Source organism: Lissotriton helveticus, chromosome 2_1 (genome assembly GCF_964261635.1).
Source record: "Lissotriton helveticus chromosome 2_1, aLisHel1.1, whole genome shotgun sequence".
Lineage (NCBI taxonomy): Eukaryota > Metazoa > Chordata > Amphibia > Caudata > Salamandridae > Lissotriton > Lissotriton helveticus.
In genome coordinates, this window is record NC_136059.1 from 717,575,671 (window position 1) to 717,597,379 (window position 21,709).

At 48.2% G+C, this 21,709-nt stretch overlaps 1 protein-coding gene across 1 annotated transcript in view; it reads right to left on the reverse strand.

The window, feature by feature from the left end:
- CHD1 (chromodomain helicase DNA binding protein 1) overlaps nucleotides 1–21,709 on the reverse strand; it is a 1,592,763-nt gene that overhangs the window by 823,692 nt on the left and 747,362 nt on the right. The window contains exon 23 of the mRNA XM_078675438.1: nucleotides 17,746–17,925. Coding sequence (XP_078531564.1) covers nucleotides 17,746–17,925 — 180 coding nt within the window. The remainder of the gene's footprint in view (nucleotides 1–17,745; nucleotides 17,926–21,709) is intronic.

Genomic DNA, 21,709 nt, shown 5'->3' on the forward strand with positions numbered 1-21,709 from the left:
TGTAGAGCTGCAGAGTTACACACTATGCATAGATGGCCACCTAGTGTTGGGCCCGGATGTTTGCAGTTTGTTTTGTTGTAGAAAAGTCTTTCAGAGTCACGGGATAGGTGACTCCTCCTTAGGATGATACTGCGCATGGGCATCGGCTCCATCCCCAGATTGTTTTTCGCCAGTAGGGAAGTGATGGAGCTGTACAAGAAGTAGTGATGTCCATGTAATTTTTATCTAATTAAAATAATACTGGAACAGATGAACAAGTTACTTACCTTCGGTAACGCTTTTTCTGGTAGATACAATATCTGCCTGTGGATTCCTCACCTTGTGAATATCGCCTTGCGTCAGCAACATTCGGAAATTCTTTTCGTAGCCTCGCGCCGACGTGGGCTTGGACGTCATAGAGACACGGCATCGCACGCGACTCCGCTGACGTCACCGACGCCTATAATAGGCCCACGCCGGCGTGATGACAACAGTTCCGCCCTTTTTTCCGTGCCACACGGACGGACCAATGACAGTAGATATATACAAAGTATACACAGTACACAATAGTCAAGGCAAAACAGACAGTGTAAAGCAAATGCAGGAAAGCAATTGAAACATTTCCTTGACAACAAAATAAATATACATTACATTACATTACAGTAACTCTGGCATAGAAGAGTGGACAACGGGGAGGCGGGTGGGTCAGTGAGGAATCCACAGGCAGATATTGTATCTACCCGAAAAAGCGTTACCGAAGGTAAGTAACTTGTTCTTCTGATAGATACATCTGCCGTGTGGATTCCTCAACTTGTGAATAGAGTCCCACAGCAGTCCCCACTCCCGGAGGAGGGTGTCCACTCTTCTAAACCAGGAAATCCTGGAGGACAGAGCGCACAAAGTGGCCGTCCCTCCTCACCTCGGAATCCAAGCAGTAATGCTTCGCTAAAGTGTGGAGGGAAGACCAAGTCGCGGCTCTGCAAATATCCTTTACAGGAACACCTCTAGCCAATGCCGAGGTTGAAGACATAGCCCTTGTAGAATGAGCCCTTAAAACCTCTGGTGGTTCCTTACCGGCCAAAGAGTAGCAGATCTTTATACATAGTACGATCCATCTTGACAGGGTTCTTTTTTGGACCACTCTTCCTCTTTTGCAGCCAGCAAACCCAACGAAGAGCTGATCATCCAAACGACAGTCTTTAGTTCTGTCCAAGTAAAAAGACACCGCCCTCTTAGGGTCCAGGCGGTGTAACCTCTCCTCCTCCTTGGAAGGGTGTGGGGGAGGATAAAAGGTAGGGAGGGTAATGGATTGACCAAGGTGGAAAGGAGTAACCACCTTAGGAAGAAAAGCAGCCCTGGTCCTAAGAACCATTCGATCAGCATGAATGGTCAAGAAAGGGGGCTTGGAACTAAGAGCCTGAAGCTCACTTACCCTCCTTGCAGAGGTTATTGCAACGAGGAAGACTGCCTGAAGAGTGAAAAACCTCAAAGGACATTTGTGAAGAGGCTCAAAGGGAGCACCCATCAAAAAAGGTCAAGACAAGATTTAAGTCCCATTGAGGCACAATAAAAGGAGTAGGAGGGAACTTATTTGTGGGGCCCTTCAAAAACCGTAAAACCACAGGAGACTTAAAAAGAGATGGCTGGTCAGGCAAACAGAGAAATGCCGACAGCGCAGAAAGATAACCCTTCACTGTGGCAACAGCAAGCCCTTGCCGTGCCAAAGACAAGGCAAACTGGAGAACATCAGACAAATGGGCTCTCAAATGGTCAATAGAATTCCCTCCACACCAAGTAACAAATTTTGACCATCTATAAGAATAGATGGACTTAGTGGAGTCACGCCTGGCTGACAAGATGACATCCACCACATCAGGCGGGAGAGAAAAGGAATTCAGGTTGCCCAGTTCAATCTCCAGGCATGAAGGTGCAATGTCTGGAGGTGGGGGTGTAGAACCTGCCGCTCCATCTGAGAGAGGAGGTCTGCCCTGAGAGAGGAGGTCTGCCCTGAGAGGGAGACGGAGCGGCGGGTGAGAGGAGAGGTGGAGAAGATCTGTATACCACACCTTTCTTGCCCAGTCCGGGGCGACCAATATGACTTGGGCCCGGTCCTGGCAAATCTTCCTCAGAACCCGAGGAATCAAAGGTATGGGGGGGAAACGCGTAAAGGAGTTGATTTCCCCAACTCAACTGAAACGCGTCCCCCAAGGCTCCTTGCAACGGATACTGGAGACTGCAGAATGGCAGGCAGTGAGCATTCTCGCGAGTAGCGAACAGGTCCACCTGAGGAGTTCCCCACGTCCGAAAGACGTGAAGAACCACCTCCGGGTGAAGCCTCCACTCGTGGTCGGCTGAAAATTGCCGACTGAGACTGTCTGCACGAACGTTCAGAACCCCGGCCAGATGATTTGCCATCAGACAAATCTGATGGTCCTGAACTCAGGACCCGAGGCGCAGAGCCTCTCTGCAGAGACACTGCGACCCCACTCCTCTCCCTGCTTGTTGACGTACCACATCGCGGTCGTGTTGTCCGTCAGGACCTGGATCGAACGACCGCGAAGGGAAGGGAGGAAGGCCTTGAGCGCCAAACGTATCGCCCGCAATTCTAGAAGGTTGAGGTGAAACAACCTTTCCTCTGGAGATCAAAGACCCTTGACCTCCAGATCCCCCAGATGAGCACCCCACCCTAGAGTGGATGCATCCGATATTACTGTGGCCACCGGAGGAGGCAGCTGAAAAGGCTTCCCCTGAGACAGGTTGCCTTCCACGCCCCACCAAGACAGATCCGCCGCAGCTTCTCCGGAGATCCTCACTGACTCCCTGAGATCTCCGTTGTGCTGATACCACTGCCTGCGGAGGCACCACTGGAGCGCCCTCATGTGCCAGCGTGCATGGTTGACCAACAGAATGCATGAAGCCATCAGACCGAGCAGGCGAAGGACCTTCAGGACTGGAACGACCGCTCCATTGTAAAATAAAGGATTCATTTCCTGTATGTCGCGAATCCTTTGAGGAGGAGGGAATGCACGACATACAGTAGTGACCAGTACGGCACCTATGAACAGGTTGCACTGGGAGGGCACCAGGTGAGACTTGGGTACATTTATCAAAAAACCCAACCTGTACAACAACTGGGTTGTCTCCCGCAGATGATGGAGCACTCTCGCCGACGACTCTGCTTTGATCAGCCAGTCGTCCAAGTAAGGGAATACTGGAATCCCCGACCTTCTGAGATGTGCTGCCACCACCGACATCACCTTGGTAAAGACTCGAGGCGCAGTAGTAAGTCCAAACGGAAGGACCGCAAACTGATAGTGCTGCGATCCCACCGTAAAACGGAGATACCTCCTGTGCGACTTCAGGATTGGGATGTGAAAGTACGCATCCTGCAAGTTGAGTGACACAATCCAGTCTTCTTCTAGCAGCGCTTGAAGAACCTGAGCAAGGGTGAGCATCTTGAATTTCTCCTGCTTCAGATAGAGATTCAAGATCCTGAGATCCAGGATTGGACGAAGTCTGCCATCTTTCTTGGGAATCAGGAAATACCGGGAGTAGCATCCCTGACCCCTTTCCTGCTCTGGGACCACCTCGATCGCACCCTTTCTTAACAGAGTCTGCCCTTTCTCCTGTAGAAGCAACAGATGTTCCTCGGTGCAAAAACCTTGGCAAGGCGGGTAATTGGGAGGGAATTCCCGAAAGGGAAGGGCATACCCATTTTCTTTAAGATTGAGAACCCAAAGGTCTGATTTAACCAATTCCCAATCCTGTAGAAAATGGGTAAGCCGACCCCCCACCAGACCCACATGATCCTGAATGGCGGATCTAGGACTGCTTTTCTGGGGCAGGGGGGGTTGGAGGAAGTGGAGGAGGAAGAGGCTTGACGTCCACGAGGACGCGCCCTCTGCTTTCCCCTGTATGATCTGTACATGGAATTTTGCTGTTGTTGCTGTTGCTGTTGACCTTGTCGGTAATTCCGAAAGGAAGAGCAACCAAAACCCCTGAATCTCTTGTTGGTCGAAGAGCCCCTTATCTGAAGACCTAAAGATTTAGCAGTTGCCGTACTGTCTTTAAATCTCTCAAGGGCTGCATCAGCCTTCTTCCCAAAGAGGCCAGACCCATCAAAAGGAAGATCTAATAAAGCCGCTTGAACATCCGCTGAAAAGTCCGAGGATTTTAGCCAAGCTGACCTTCTAGTTGCGACAGCAGTGCCCATGATACGCGCCACAGAGTCCGCAGTGTCCAGACCACTTTGTATAACTTGGCAAGCTGCTGCTTGTGCATCTGAGATCACCTCCTCAAAGTCCTTCCTGTTGGCATCAGGAACCTTAGGAGCAAGAACACGCAAAGAATCCATAAGGGCATGCACATATCTCCCCATCAGACAAGTGGCATTTGTCGACTTCAATGCCATACTTGCAGAGGAGAAGGTCTTTTTAGCACTCTGATCCTGTTTCTTTGCCTCCTTTTTACATGGAACCTGGGGAAAGGCACTTACATTCTTTTTAGAACAGGCTGCTTGAATGACCAAGCTCTCCGGCGAAGGATGAGAGGTCAAAAAAGCAGGGTCCTCAGGTGCAACCCTGTACCTTCTCGCCACACTCTTAGAAACCGCAGGAGCTGACAGTGGTTTCTTCCAAACCTCCAAAATGGGCTCCGTCCAAGCATCATTAAATGGAAGCAAAGGTTCTACCACTGAATTTGGAGAATGCAAAACCTCAGTGAGAATATTGAATTTAAACTCCACAGTTGGCAAGGTTAACTGAAGAAGATCAGCAGCCTTCCTCATAACTAAATGGTTCGGTTGTACATCCTTAGAAGGAGTACTAGAGCCTGAGGGCAACTCCCACTCTGGAGAGAAATCCAGGCTTCCTGCGTCAGCCAACTCCTCAAAACAGTCCTCCTCCAATTCACCTTCTTCCACATCAGAATGTGAATCCAAGTACCTTCGCTCCTCCAAAAGGCGTTGAGCCTCCCTCCTGGACCTCTCTTTCACACGCTTCGCAGCCGGATCCACCATCGGTTCCGACGGATTCGGGATCGATGTCGGTATCGAATCCGATGGTTCAGTGGGATGTCCTCGAGGACGACTTGGAGCAGGTGACGTTGGAATCGGCGTCGACGGTCTCGGCGGAGCCGGAAACTGCCAAGGCGGCGTCGGAGCCGGCATATAAGGCATAAACGGAGCAGGAGGATAGGAGTGAGGAACTCCTAAATTGAAAGCCAGAGGACCCATGGGACCCGAAGGTGCACCAGAGGGGTACCATGCCCTTGAGAAGACGCCATACATAGCGTTCAGAAACGCTGATGGGTCCTGGCCTGGAGTTGGAAAGGGCGGTTGAAAACCTTCAGGCTGGTCTTGAGGAGTGTTCGGATTCGGTTCCACGACAGGTGCGGAATCCACATCCTCCTGAACCTCTTCCTCTTCTCGGGCCGGGGACGGCGCCGGAGACGGATTCGGAGTCGGAGATTGTACACGCGACTCCGAAGGTGAGGCCCCACCTTCAGGTTCAGAGACATCTAGAGTAACCACCTTAGAACGTACCTTCTTCGGTGATCTCGACCTCGAGCCCGACTCCTTACCGGAACGATGTCGTGACTCATGTCTCCTCTTCTTATGCTTCTTTTTCGACTTCGAAGCATGATCCGAAGCCGACCTCGAAGACGATCCTTCTCGAGATCCAGACCTCGACTTCGTCCTCGCCCTTCGAGAACGAGATCTTGACGATTTCTCTTTTCCAGCTTTCAGCTTTGCCACCAGGAGTTTGGTCTCTCTTTCCCTCAGTGCCTTCGGGTTCATCTTCCGACATGAGGAACAACCATCTACATCATGGTCAGAACTTAAACACCAGATGCAGTCACTGTGCGGGTCGGTAATAGACATCATTTTACCGCACTCCCTGCAGGGCTTGAAGCCGGTTTTCTTTGAAGACATCGTCGAAGAGACAGGATACAAAGAAGCAGAAAATTGTAACAAAAAGGCAACAAAGTACCAGTCCGATAACCGTTAGCGTCGACGACGCGGAAAAAAGGGAACTGATGTCATCACGCCGGCGTGGGCCTATTATAGGCATCGGAGACGTCAGCGGAGTCGCGTGTGATGCCGTGTCTCTATGACGTCCAAGTCCACGTCGGCGCGAGGCTACGAAAAGAATTTCCGAATGTTGCTGACACAAGGGGATATTCACACGGTGAGGAATCCACACGGCAGATGTATCTATCAGAAAAAGGTAGCCGGGTGGGCGTGTGTAACTCTGCAGCTCTACATGCCAAGAACAGATGCATACTGGTAAGTAGCATTTTCCGTTCGAGGCATATGAGCTGCAGATTACACACTATGCATAGATTGTATAGCAGTACCCACACCTAGCGGCGACCACCCGTATCTGATGCAGTTGTTTGAAACAGTGTTTTTAATAGAGCTTAGCCCACAGTGGCTTGTTGTTTAGTTTGCACATCTACACAATGTTTTGTGAATGTGCGCGGTGTAAGCCATGTAGCTGCTCTGCATATGTCATCTAAAGGGATGTTCCCTAAGAATGCCATTGAAGCCCCTATCTTTCTTGTTGAGTGGGCTTTTGGAGGAATTGTTAACGTGCGTTTTGCTTTTTGGTAACAAATTTGTATGCATTTAACTATCCATCTGGAGATCCCTGATTTTGAAATAGGGTTGCCCTTGTGTGGCGGCGAAAAAGACACAAAAAGTGGTTTTGTTTTACGAAATGATTGTTTCCTTTTGATATAGTACAGCAGTGCTCTTGTAACGTCTAAGGTGTGTAGAGCCCTTTCTGCGACAGTTTGAGGCTGCGAGAAGAATACGGGCAGCTCAACTGATTGATTTAGATGGAATGATGAAATGACTTTAGGCAGGAATTTTGGATTAGTACGAAGAACCACTTTGATATTATGCATTTGCAAAAAGGGTTCTTGAATGGTAAATGCGTGTAGTTCACTAACCCTTCTAAGAGAAGTAATTGCTACCAGGAAAGCTACTTTCCAAGTTAGGAATTGCAATTCGCATTTATGTAATGGTTCAAAGGGAGGACACATTAACCTTGTAAGAACAATGTTCAGATTCCACACTGGTGCTGGTGGCGTTGTGGGAGGAATTATTCTTTTGAGTCCTTCCATGAAAGCTTTAATAGCTGGTACTCTAAAAAGAGACAGGTGTCTGTTTTGTAAGTATGCTGCAATGGCAGCAAGGTGTAGTCTGATAGACGTATAGGCTAAGTTACACTTTTGAAGGTGTGATAGATATCCTATGATGTGTTGTATAGACACGTCTAAGGGGTCTATTTGGTTGTTTTGGCAGTATATGACAAAGCGTTTCCACTTAGCAGCATAACATGCTCTGGTAGTGGGACGTCTAGCCTCCTTAATAATGTTCATGCATTCTGAAGGAAGGTTGAGGTAACCAAACTATGACCTCAGGAGCCAGATCGCTAGGTTGAGCTGAGCTGGGTTCGGGTGTCTGATCTCTCCATGGTTCTGCGTTAATAGGCGTGGAGTTAGATTTAGTTTTTGGTGTGGCACCACAGACCTTTGCAGCAGCGTGGTGTACCACGGTTGTCTGGCCCAAGTTGGAGCGACTAGCATGAGTGTCAGGGAATGCTGCTGTAGTTTGCGCACCACTAACGGAAGTAGTGGGAGAGGAGGAAAAGCGTACGCAAATATTTCTGACCAGTTCATCCATATCGCATTGCCCTTGAACAATGGGTGTGGGTATCTGGCGGCAAAGTTTGGGCATTTTGAGTTTTCGTTGGTGGCAAAGAGGTCTATCTGAGGTTGTCCCCACCTTTGGAAAGTTGAAGAACTTGCGGGTGAAGTTCCCACTTGTGGATCTGCTGTGTTTGTCGACTTAGCAGATCTGCGATAGTGTTTTGCACTCCTGGGACGTGTTGGGCTAAGAGGACGATGTTTAGCGGTATAGCCCATCTCCATATCTGCTGAGCTAATTGAGAGAGCTGCAGAGAGTGTGCCCCCCCTTGTTTGTTTATGTAGTACATGTCTGTCATATTGTCTGTGCGGACTAAGACAGCCTTGCCTGATACTTGAGTTTGAAATGCTTTTAGAGCTAGAAACACGGCTAGCAACTCTAAATGATTTATATGTAGTAACTTTTGTTGCGGTGTCCACCTGCCCTGCATGGTGTGATGCAGTAGATGGGCTCCCCAGGCGGAGAGCGATGCGTCCTTTGTCATGACTATTTGGGGAACTGGCTCTAGAAACGGTCGTCCCTTGGAAAGGTTTTTGGTGTTCCACAATTGCAGAGAACGAGGAGTCCGACCATCTACCAACACTAGGTCTGTTAATTGACCTTCAGCCTGGTTCCATTAGCATGCTAGGCACTCTTGAAGTGGACGCATTTGCAATCTTGCGTGAGGTACTACAGATATGCAAGATGCCATATTTCCTATGAGTTGCATGAACACTCGAGCTGGTAGCGAGTATTGTGGTTTGAATTTTGTTAGGAGAGTTTGTACACTTGTTATCCTGGCTGGAGAGGGATAAGCTAGTGTTAATTAAATGTTTATTGTAGCGCCGAGATATTGTTGTATGTGCGAGGGGTGAAGGTGCGATTTGACGTGATTTACTGTGAATCCCAAGTCGTGAAGCAGTTGAATAGTAGCTTGAGTGTTTTGCACACACTGTCTCTATGAGCTGGCTTTTATGAGCCAGTCGTCCAGGTATGGGAAGACGTGAATGTGCTGTCTTCTTAGGTGAGCTGCTACTACTGCTAGGCATTTGGTAAACACCCTTGGCGCTGTTGTGATTCCGAATGGGAGCACTTTGAACTGGTAGTGTTGTCCGTCTAGCACAAATCTGAGATATTTTCTGTGTGCTGTGTGGATGGGAATATGGAAGTAGGCGTCCTTGAGATCTAGAGTGACAAGGAAGTGGTTTAATACCAGTAATGGGAGGACCTGTTGTAGTGTGACCATATTAAAATGATCAGACTGTACGTAAATGTTTAGCGGTCTGAGGTCTAGGATGGGTCTTAGAGATCCGCCCTTTTTTGGTATTAGTAAATATAGGGAATATACTCCTTTGTTTTTCTGATGCTCTGGAACTATTTCTATTGCATTTTTCTGCAGGAGGGATATTACCTCCTGTCTGAGCAGTGTTAAATGTTCCTGTGACATTGGACGTTGCTTGGGTGGTATGTTTGGGGGGGGGTAGATGTTAGTTCCAGACAATAACCTGATTGAATTATTTGGAGCACCCACCTGTCTGATGTGATGTTTTCCCATGCTGGCAGGTACTGTTGAAGTCTTCCCTCAAAAGGAGTGGAATGAGGCGGGGGAAGGGAGTCATTGGGCAGGGGTAGAGGCAAAGCGTGAGTTATTATTTTTGCCTCTGCCTTTGTTATTGTTACCCCTGTACCCACCCCTTTGGTAGCCTTTACTGTAGGTAGACTGTGTAGGGGCTTTGTATGAGGTGAAAGCTGTGTCTGAAGTATATCCCCTGGTGGCACCTTGATAGTTTGAGCGACGAAATGAACGTCTGGGAGCCTGCCACTGCAGGGCTCCCATAGATTTGGCGGTGTCTGTATTTTTTTCATTTTATCTAATGATACATCTACCTCGGGTCCAAATAGATGTTGTAGGTCAAAGGGTTGGTTAAGAATAGCGCTTTGTACCTCGGGTTTGAACCCTGATATGCGCAGCCAGGCGTGTCTGCTTAGCAAGACGCTGGTGTTAACTGTCCTAGAGGCTGTGTCCGCTGCATCGAGGGCGCACCTAATGGAGGTGTTTGTGATATTTTTCTCTTCCTGGATGAGCTTGTTTGCTCTATCCTTGTACTTGTCAGGGAGGTGCCTCATTAGTGACTCTAGTTCATCATAATGTGCCCTGTCATATCTGGCGAGCAGTGCCTGTGTATTGGCGATATGCCACATGTTTGCTGCTTGAGACGCTGTTCTTTTGCCTGATGCATCAAGTAGCTTAGACTCTTTATCTGGTGGTGCAGCCTCACCCGATGTTTGGGAGTTTGCCCTCTTGTGTGCGTTGGAAACTACCAGTGAGTCTAGTGGTACTGGGCATTTAATATAAGCTGGGTCAGATGGAGCAGCCTTATATTTTTTCTCTATCCGAGGGTTAATGACCCGAGTTCTGACTGGGTCCTTGAAGACTTCGGGAGCATGCTTGAGCACTCCTTTAAGCATGGGTAAGATGGAGGACGACCTTTGTGCATTATCAAATGTATCCATAAGGATACAGGGTCTGTATAAATGTCTACACCATGATAATGTGCAGCCCTGTTAATTAATTTGTTAAACCCAATAGTGTCTTCTGGTGGGGAGGGCCTTGAGGGATAAATGTCATCCTGAGGTACATTTGGGACATCTGGGGTGGTATAATTGTCCCATGGGTCTGGGGATCCTGTGGGAGTTGTTGGATCAGGTGTGTTACCCCTCCCCCATGTCATCAGAGCTATCATCCCTGTGTGGTGTGATAGGGGATGCTGGTGAATGCTGTGGTGGTGGTGATGGTACAGGTGAAAGAGAAGGGGAAGGCAGTCTTACGGGCGAGGTAGCCATGTCCTTCTTTTTGGAATGCGGAGCTGGAGCTGGTGTGTCCAGTGGTCGCTTCTTTGGAGCCAAAACTAGGTGCCCAGTGACTGGGTCCTTGGCCAAAGTCTTTTGAGCTGGGTCTGGGTAGGATAAATCCACTACAGGAGATGGATCTTTCGGCACGGAGGAAGGCTTGTGCACCGAGGCGGCTTGTTTTGGCTTTTTAGCAATGTCTTTCACTGGGGAGGCAGCCGTCTTTTTCGGCTCCGATGCTTTCCTCGGTTCCGAGCGTTTTTTCGGTTCCGGTATTGTTTTTGGAACCGATGACTTTTTCGGATCCCATGATTTTTTCAGTTCCGGTGGAGTTTTGTAATCTGAAGCGGGCTTGCTTGGTTCCGGCCTGGTTTTCAGTGTCGAAGGAGTAGTGGTGTGCTTCGGTGCCGGTGGCTTGGGTGTCGGGCCGTTGTCTTTTTCGGTGCCGGTGTGTGTGCGCCGGCACCGTGTGAAGGTCGACTCGAGCTGGAGTCTCCTGAAGACTTGGTTAGCTTCTTAGCCGGGCCCGAAGGTGGGGCAGTAGAAGCAGTTTGCCGGTGTGCACCCGAGCTGGAGGGCGAGGGTGTGACCTAGGCCTTCTGTGTCGAGGAGGGGTCGCGGTCGACGATCTTACTTACGAGTGATGTCCTCGACTTCGGAATCGTCTGCTTCGGAGCTGCTGTCGACGTCATGCTGTTCAGGGACGTTGACGCCCTCCTCGAAGATGTCATCCGGAATCGGAGCTGAAGATCGTTGAGCCAGTGTTCTCCTCGCTCTTCGGTCCCGGATAGTCTTTTTGGAGCGGAAAGAGGCACAAGCTGAACAGTCTTTCGCTTTGTGCTCCGGAGAGAGACAGAGGTTACACACCTCATGCAGGTCGGTGTGGGAAAACTTCGACCCACATTGAGGACACTTCTTAAATGGTGTCCTTTCCATGAGCTGGAGTAGCGGCCAAGGTAGGCCCGAAGGCCGTCTGCGACGATCGGAATCGAGATTCTCCATGTTTGAAGATTAGCGTCGACTGGAAAGCGTTCGAAACTAGGTTTTGTAGTTTGGTGAGGATTGCACGCCGAAGGAAATCGGTCCCCACGGAGCGCTAGAAACACATCCGAGCCCGGTGGCAGAAAAAAACAATCTGGGGATGGAGCAGATGCCCATGCGCAGTATCATCCTAAGGAGGAGTCACCTATCCCATGACTCCGAAAGACTTTTCTACAACAAAACGGCAAACATCCGGGCCCAACACTAGGTGGCCATCAATGCATAGTGTGTAATCTGCAGCTCATATGGCTCGAACATAGTGTTATCGGTTTTGAGGTAAGTATTTGGTAGTGAGAGTTGAGGTTCTGGAGGTAGACTCAGGGGTCCCCCAGGGTCAAGGATGCACTCTGGTTACACCCTCAGCGGCACTAGGGCTGCCAGATGCAGAGTGCTGAGGCCCATTGTTATCCAATGGGGGATAGGTAGGGTGACTTTGGTTGGTGGCAGCTAACTAGCAGGCCACATAGCTGTGAAAGCAAAGCTCCTGGACTTTAGCTCAGGGCAAATGGGGAAACAAAGTAGATACTGAGGCTTGGGGACGAAGGTCTTCTGGGTGCGACCACCACTTCAAGAGGTAAGTTGGGCAGTTAGGGGTTGGTTAGGCACCGTCGGTTTGGCAACACAATGCCGTGGGGCGTCGGGTGCAGGGGTGCCTTTTGGGGTCGGATCTTTTTACCAGCTCCTGGTCGCGGTTAGGGGGGGCCTTCTGGATTTAGGCTGCCAGAGTCGGCTTGAGGCAGGTCTGGCTTCACCGGATCTCGGGTCAGGATCGCCGGGGTGACCTCCTCCTGGTGTTTGTCCACTCAAGCTCGGGCCGTGGACGGCGGGTGCAGAGTGTGGCGGGTCCGCGATATCCGGCCAGAGCCAGAGGTTGCAGATAAACAAATCCGGTGTTCACTGGAGACAGAGTCTTTTTAGTATTAGGCAGGCAGGTCCTCTGGGGTTTTCGAGGATGCTGGCTGCAGGACACACAAGAATTTCCCAGGAGCAGGTACGAGGGGGAGACAGGCCGATAGGGTTGGGGCCAAGTCAGTGGGTGTCTTCCTCTTAACTGCTGCACGGCTGTTCGGTCCTCCTTCTTCTTGCAGGTTCTTGTTTGAGGAAGCAAGGTTCAGGGGTGCCCCTAAATAGTAGATTTAGGGGTGTTACAGACAGGTAAAAGGCAGGGACAAATGGGTTCCTTCCCTCGGGTGGGTACATCCCTATTATTTTTTGGAGTGGTAACAATTCCTAGGCAACTAAATACCTGTCGAAGATCAGGTTTAAGATATTCAAAATGATAAAAACGAACTCAGTATACTGACAGACTAAAAAGTTATATCATTTTATTATTGTATGTTTAAAAAAATCCAAATAAAACATTCACAATGTCTAACATATCACTAAAATAATTTTTGTATCAAATCATTAATACAAACAAAAGACACAAAAATATCCACTTCAAGCAATAAAATACTCCAAGGGTATAAAGATCTGAGTAGATAAGGTGGCAGTCTCCCCCTATTATGCCACACTCCAGTAGAGGGGGGCATGAGCCTGTCCTTGGTTGGCTGAGTACCCCCATATTCAAGATGGCGTGGATTGAGAGTTGTGCTTCACCTCGCATCCCCCACCTGAGGGGTGGAGTTGGCAGAGGTGGGCACACCTCTTCCTCACTTGTTTTTCCCGCCGGTTCTCCCGCCCAAACTAGGGGTCTGAACCAGTGGGGACCAGTTGCTGAGAGCAGCACGTGGCATTGAGATTGCTCAAAACTTCCCCTTCGTGAACCCTGCCCACCCTGGGGGAGGAGGCTTGGCATCTCGTCTCAGGAGGGGCATTGTTTCAGTGCCCAGATAGCAGCAGGCCCTCAACCCAGGGGTCGAGAAACATGTCAGGTGGTGGTGACTGAAAGCAGCCACACAGCCTGGACACTAGAGGTAGGTCGGTTTTCAGGGGGCATTTCTAAGATGCCCTCTGTGTGCATTTTTCATTAAATCCCACACTGGCATCAGTGTGGGTTTAATATGCTGAGAAGTTTGATACCAAACTTCTCAGTTTTCAGTGTAGCCATTATAATGCTGTGGAGTTCGTAATGACAAACTCCCAGCACCATATACTCTTAATGGCAGCACTACACTTACAATGCCTAAGAATGGACACTGTAGGGGTACAGGAATCATGCACCTGTACCCTCACCACTGGTATAGTGCACCCAGCTAGAGGGATGACTGATCTATGCCCGGGCAGTGGCTATAAACCTTATTGTCACGACAGACCTCAGTGCCACAAACTCGTTTTTCCTTTCATCTCTGTTTACAGGCAAGCCTTTGAACAATCTTCCCCTCACCGCACCTAGTTACTCAAACCGGTCCCAGACACTAAAATGACCCTTGCAAACATGATTTATTGCACTACAAACAGCGAGACTTGTTTTCACCAACAATGGGACCTGTTTTTATCTACAGAACGGACTCTTAGATCTGGCCCGTCTCACATGTTTTAGACCCTGAAGCAAGGTCCAGCTGCAAGATAAGATTGTCTGTCTTGACCTGGGTGGGAGGAGAATTAATGTTGGGCTTGTGTAACCATGTTGATTAAACAAATGCATTGTGTCAACCCTGTATAAAAGGAAGAGCCAAAGGAGTTGCCAGCAGAACACCTCCCTCAGACATCCCAGTGTCTGCAGTTGACGTGGTTTCCTCATGAGAAATAAACCTTTTTCTTGTCTTCCAGTTTTCACCGCCTGCCTCATTATTTTGATAGCAAATCCAAGGTGAATCAAAGGTGACCCTGCGCCGGGCAGCATTGGGGGTCTTAGGAGACTCGCTGCTTTTCACATATGCAAGAGGCCATCATCCCTATGAGTTGCATGAACACTCTAGCTGGAAGAGAGTGTTCAGGTTGAAATTTTGTTAGAAGAGTTTGCATGTTTGATAGTGCTGACCGTCCACTACAAATCTGAGATACTTCCTGTGAGCGGTGTGAATGGGAATGTGGAAATAGGCATCATTGAGATGTAGGGTAGCAAGGAAGTCGTTTTGTGAAAGCAGAGGAAGGACCTGCTGGAGTGTGACCATGTGGAAGTGGTCTGATTGTATATATAGGTTTAGGGGTCTGAGATCTAGAATAGGTCTTAGAGAGACCTCTTTCTTTGGGATAAGAAAGTAGGGATATTACCTCTTGCTTTAGCAGTAACACATGTTCTTGTGACATTGGACACTGTTTGGGTGGTATGTTTGGGGGGTTAGATGTTAGTTCGAGACAGTATCCAGATTGAATTATTTGTCGCACGCACCTGTCTGATGTGATGTTGGTCCAGACAGGAAGGAATTGCTGTAGTCTTCCACCGACTGGAGTGGAATGGTGTGGGGGAAGTGGGCGGAAGTCATTTAGTAGGGGTGGAGACAGAGCGGGAGTTGTTAATTTTGCCTCTGCCTTTCTTACTGTTACTCCTGTAACCACCTCTTTGGTAGCCCATAGTGGAGGTGAATTGGAAAGGCATTTTTTAAGAAGTGGAGGGGCTATCTGAGGAGTAGCCTCTGGTGGTGCTTCTGTAGGATGAGCGACGAAGGAGCGTGCTGGGAGCTTGCGACTGCAAGGCTCCCATAGATTTAGCTGTGTTGGTATCTTATTTCATTTTCTCAAGGGATACCTAAACATTAGGGCCAAATAGGTGTTGCTCATCGAATGGTTGATTGAGGATGGAACTCTGGACTTAAGGTTTGAAACCTGAAATACGTAGCCAGGCATGCCTACGCAAAAGGACACTGGTGTTAATTGACGGATAGAGGTATTGATGATAGTTTTACCTTCTTGTATGAGTTCATTGGCCTTATTTTAATATTTGTTGGGAGATGCTGCGTCATGGATTCCAGCTCATCATAATGTGCCCTGTCGTACTTTGCTAACAGCGCTTGAGTATTGCCAATGCGCCATATGTTTGCTGCCTGTAACGCCGTTCTTTTGCCAGAGGCGTCCAGGGGTTTAGACTCCTTATCTGGTGGGGGGGGGCCTCACCTGATGTTTGGGAATTGGCCCTTTTTCGCACATTGGAGACTACAAGGGAGTCTAGTGTAGCGGGCCTTTAATGTAGACTGTATCTGTAGGGGCAGCCTTATACTTTTTCTCGATCCAGGGATTGAGGACTCGAGCCCTGACTGGATATTTAAATACCTCTGGTGCATGCTTAATGACCCCCTTAAGAATGGGTAGAATTGAGGTGGACCTTTGTGTGGTGTCAAAAGTGTCCATGAGAAAATCTTCCTCCCCTGGGTCTGTGTGTAGGCCAACCCCATGGTATTGGGCAGCTCTATGGACGAGATGGTTAAAGCCCATAGTGTCCTCTGGGGGGGGGGAGGCCTGGAGGCGTATACGTCATCCTGGGGAAACTTAGGGACGCCTGGGGTGCTATAATCATTCCCATGGGTTAGGGAAGTCAGGAGGACTACGATTCCCTAGTGGTTCATGGTCCGCACCTCCCCCTGTATCATCAGAAGTGTTATCCCCATCAGCATCATATTCTACTGGAATAGGGGATGGAGTAGGAATGTGATGTGGTGGGGAGGAGGAGGAGAAGGGATCCTTAATGGAGAGGTTGCAATGTCTCTTTTTTTAGGATGAAGAGCCGGTGCAGGGGTATCTAGTGGTCTTTTCTTGGAGCTAAGAGCCAATTGATCAGTTTTAGGATCTTTCACAAGGGTAGGATAGGGTCGAAATAGTTCTTCTGTATAAGGTAGATTCTTCGGTGTCGAGGTCTTTGGTTCCGGAGGCTTTTTCGGCACCGACTCGGAAGCTGGTTTAGGTGTTTTTGGCTTCGAACCGTGACCTTTTGCATTGTCTTTGGCCGGTGGAACGTGTTGTTTCCTCGGTTCTGAGGCCTTTTTCGGCTCCGAGACATGGGATTCGGGGCCCTTTGGTGGCGGTTATTTGCTCGGCTCTGAATGTGTTTTCGGAGTCGAGGAGCCCGTGTTAGTCTTCGGCGCCGAGTGCTTGGATGTGGAAGCAGTGCTTGGATGTGGAAGCAGCGCTCGGCGTGGATGAGAAAGAGGACTGCTTCTTTTCGGTGCCAGGTGTGTGACGGTACCGGGGGGAGGCTGACTCGAGCCCGAATCGCCAGAAGGCTTAGTAGGCTTCTTTACCGAGCCCGAAGGCGGGGCATGGGAAGCAGTCTCTCAGTGAGCACCTGGCGAAGGTGTGACAAAGCCTTTTCCGAGGATGTCGAGGAAGGGTCGGGATCGACGTGTGTACTCATGACTTGCTGTGCCGGAGTGATTTCCTCAAAGTCTGAGTCCTCTGCTTCGGAGTAGCTGACAATACCTCCCTGGACCGGTTGTTGTTGTTCTGGCATGTCAACGCCCTCTTGGAAGATGTCGTCGGGGATTGACGATGACGAGCAAGCCATGGTCCTTCGAGCTCGTCTGTCCCGAATTTTTGTTTTCAGGAGCGTAAGGAAACGCAAACTAAACAGTCCCTGGCCTCGTGCTCCGGTGAGAGGCAGAGGTTGCACACCTCATGGAGATCGGTGTGGGGAAACTTCGACCGACATTGAGGAGATTTTTTGAATGGCGTCCTTTTCATGAGCCAGAAGTTAAGGTCCAGGTATGCCAGACGGCCTTCGTCGACAACTTGAATCGAAAACTTCGAAGTAGATGAGACTCGTGTCGATTGGGGAACGCGTTCGAGACAATACCATCGAAACGGGTGAAGGATTGCGCACCGAAAGAATAGATTCCAAACCGGAGCACAGGAAACACATCCGAGCCCAATGGCGGAAAAAAACAATCTAAGGATGGAGCCGATGCCCATGCGCAATGTGATCCAAAGGAGGAGTCACCTATCTTGTGACTTCCAAAGACTCTTCAGGATAAAAACAAGTGCAAACATCCGGGCCCAACACTAGATGGTGATCTATGCAACAGTGTGTAATCTGCAGCTCATATGACACGAACAAAACTATTTTAAGAGGTAAAAAAGAACTGAAGACATCATGAAGATCTCATGATGGAGAACTTACTCAACAGACACAAATATAATCAATAGATTGAAAATTAAGAAGAATGGGTCCCTCTCTATTGAGTCGACAGATGCAGGTGCTTCTCTGGTAGTGAAGGAACAACCAAAAATCACTCCGACACCCATCCTAACCGAAAATATTACATGCATCAGAAAATATTATTTTACAAAAAAAAGTCTGTTAAAAGTACCTGCTTAGCACATTTCCTCATTCTTGGAAGCAGGTACATTTCTTCAAGTTCCTTCTGTCGTTCCTCCTCTTCGAGGCGTTCACGCTGATCCTGTGGAATGATGTCTTCCCACTGCTTCGAATTTGAATTCTGCTCTGCATCTACTATGTCATTTTCTTCCGTAGTAGAAAAGTTAGCCACCTAGTGATAAAAACAAACTTGATCATACAGCTGTACATGTTTGAAACTTTAATGAGGTATTATGTAAATTAAATGTGCTCCAGTTTCCTTATGCACATTTTAGATTAAAATAGAACTGAAGAATATCATGTGAAATTTACAATAAAATGTCCCAGTTCTTCAAATGAGGCCATCAATTATTCTTATTACATTGTGTTTACTGTCTCTGTACTGCTCCCACAAATCAAGATAAAGAATCCTATTTAATTTTTCAGCTTCAAATGTCAAAGTCCTTTACATTTACATAGTGTTTTGAAATGTTCAATTTTACATTTTGCTTTTTATGGATACAAACTTTATTAACCTGCACTATTTATTATAAATCTTTCAAACATTTGTGTATCACCTGCGTTTCTGGCATGGACACCCAGGGATCCACGGTCTACAGGTCAAGAACCACAGCACTATATGATAATCCCACTAATGAAAGAACCAGCCTTCAGGTTTCAGTCCTGTGTAGTCAGAGATTAAAAGTAAAGGATGGAAAAAACAAGTAAAGGATTAACACCCAAACCACCACAATTGATAAAGGCTGTATAAGGGCAGGTTCAATGTTTGACCAAATCAATGCATCCAACTGCACAATGATTCAGCTAAGGCACTCACGTAAATTAAAATGTAAATTGATACTTGTATAGCGCACTACTCACCCGCAAGGGTCTCAAGGCGCTTGTACGAATACCGCTGTGGAACCCATCCTGGCTTTCCCTGTGAGGTGTCCACACCTGGGCACCCCCAAGGTGGAGGCCAGGCATCCTTAGCGTTGTGGGGGCCGTTGTGGAGATTAAGCAAGCTATTGCCCAGATTTGCAGAGTGGGACTCCATGATTGGAATAGGCACCGAGGCGAGAATTATCAGGTCCGTGGAATTTTGAGCCCAAGTCCCGCCGAGGCGGGGAATTGAACCCTGGTCCCGGGCTAGACCTCTGCATCAGGGTCTGCCGCTCTAACCATTGAGCCACACTTCTCCACATAGTCAGAATAGTCTCTTTTTTTAACCATTTCTCTTAAAAATGACAAATAAAAGTAGAGGATAATGTATTGTAGGAAATTGCCTCCGTTTGACATTGTCACCCCCACTTTTTACCCTAGTACTAAAGCTTTTCAACTGAAAGGGCAGTGGGTCCTTGCTAACCGGCCCCAAGTGCTAATGCTCTTTCCCTAAATGTGACCCAAGGACAGGAGGGTAAAGTAGATAATTCCTTACTCTCCATTTGTGGTAGTGTGGGCGAGCAATAAGACTTTTTCAGAGGGTAAGGTATTATCTACTTTAGCTTCTGCCTACCTTTAAGCATCCACTGGACTCTGTGCACACTATACCTTAATTTGGTATAGCATACAGAGACAGCTTCCTACATTGGTGGATCAGCAGTTGGGTCTACAACTTTGCATTTGTTGGACTGACTTGGTCAACACCTGATCACATGACAGAACTCCTAAATTGTATTTAGAATTCTGAGGTTTTTTTTTAACTGACCAATTTTTCCAAATGAGGAAGTCACACTCGGGTTCACTCCTTTGGGAAATGTTCACTGCAGGGGCAGATGCGGGGTCTTATAACCTCATCAAGAACACTCTGATTGAGGACTTTGGGCTCACAACTGAAGAATATAGGTTCAGATTCGGGGGAGGGGTGGGGTCACACAACCAGTCCTGGATTGACTTATTAGACTACTCAGACTACTAGATGGATGGTTAACTGGAAATAATGTGCATGATTTCGATGAACTTTACAATCTTTTTATGAAAGAACATATTTTGAGTAATTGCACCAATGAGAAGTTACATCCACATCTGGTAGATCTAGGTCTAATTTCTCCCCAAGAATTGGGAAAGAAAGCAGACACTGGGTCAAGACTAGGGTAACACACATTTTTCCCATGCCCTTAAGGCGAACAGGTGGACCGACAACATATTTTAAGTATATACAGTATATAGGTAAGGAGGAAAAACTTAAACTAAAGCATTTCCTAGCAACAAACAGTAAGGAGAGCAAGCAAATTACATAGAAAACCAAAACAAAATATCATACAATGAAAACGTATTCGGTATACGTAGGTGGACAACGGGAAGGAGGGTGGGACAGTGAGGAATCCACAGGCAGATACTGTATCCACCAGAAAAAGCATTACCGAAGGTAAGTAACTTCTGAGGGGTACATCTGCTCATGGATTCCTCACCTTTTGAATTGAATCCCAGAGCAGTCCTACTCCCGAAGGAGGGTGTCCACCCACTCATACCAAACAGTCTCAGCAACACAGATCATGCAAAATGGCCTTCCCACCTCACCTCAGAATCCAAGTAATAATGGTTCACGAAAGTGTGGAGGGGAAGCCCATGCTGTAGCCTTACAAATGTCCATTTCATTGACACCTCTAGCCAAAGGAGATGTAGAAGACTTTGCGCTAGTAGAATGAGCTCCGATACCTTCAGGCGGCTCCTTCTTCGCCAGGGCATAGCATATCTTTATACACAAGTTGATACACCTGGGCAGTGTTCTTTTGTGGATGGCTTTGCCCTTCAACCTTCCCCACATAGCCTACAAAGAGCTCGTCGTCCAACCACGAGTCCCTGGTCCTGTCCAGGTAGAAGCTGACCGCCATCCGAGGGTCCAGGCCATGAAGTCTCTCCACCTCCTTGGAAGGATGAGGGGGAGGATAGAAAGTAGGTAAAGTGACAGAGTGCCCTAGGTGGAAGGGAGTGACCACTTAGGCAGGAAAGCAGCGCTAGTCCTAAGAACCATCAAGTTTGCATGAAATTAGGCAAATGGAGGCTTGGAGTTAAGAGCCTGCAGCTCACTTACCCTCGTGGCTGAGGTGATGGCCACCAGAAAAATAGTATTTAATGAAAACAGCCCTCAAAGGGCAACTATGAAGAGGCTCAAAAGGAGACCCCCATCAGAAATGTAAGTACTACATTCAAATCCCACTGGCATTATGAAGGGAGTAGGAGGAAACCTATAGGTGAGGCCATTAATGAACCTCATGACAATGGGAGACCTAAATTAAGATGGCTGGTCAGGCAAACAAAGGAAGGGTGACAAAGCCGACAAGAAGCCCTTAACCGTTGCCACAGCACAAACTTGCTGGGGTCAAGGAAAGCGAAAAACTGAGTACATCCGATAAATGGGCCTTCAAAGGATCAATCAATCGCTCTCCAAATCACTTAACAAACCTAGCCCATCTAGAGGAATAAACAGATTTGGTGGATTGTCTCCTGGACAATAAAATAACATCCACGACATCCAGTGGGAGAGAGAAAGAGCTCAGGTTGCCCCGTTCACTCTCCAGGTATAAAGATGCAGGCTCTGGAGGTGGGGGTGTAGAACCTGCCCCAGCGACTACGAGAGGAGGTCTGCCCTGAGAGGGAGACGGAGCGGAAGGTGCTATGTGCGTGAAGATCTGTGTAACACACCCTTCATGGCCAATTCGGGGCAATTAATATAACTTGGTGCAGGTCTTGGTGAATCTTTCTCAGAACCCGAGGAATCAAGGGTATAGGACGAAATGCATAAAGAAGCTGCAATTATGCAAATCTGGGGGTCCTGAACCTAGGACCAGAGCCGCAGAGACAATAAGACCCTACTCATTCCTGCTTGTTGATGTACCACATCGTGGTAGTGTAGCACATCAGGACTTAAAATGACTGACTACGAAGGGAGGGAAGGAAGGCCTTGAGAGCCAAACGTACTGCCCACAATTCCAGAAGGTTGATGTGGAGCAACCTTTCCTCTGGAGACCAAGGAC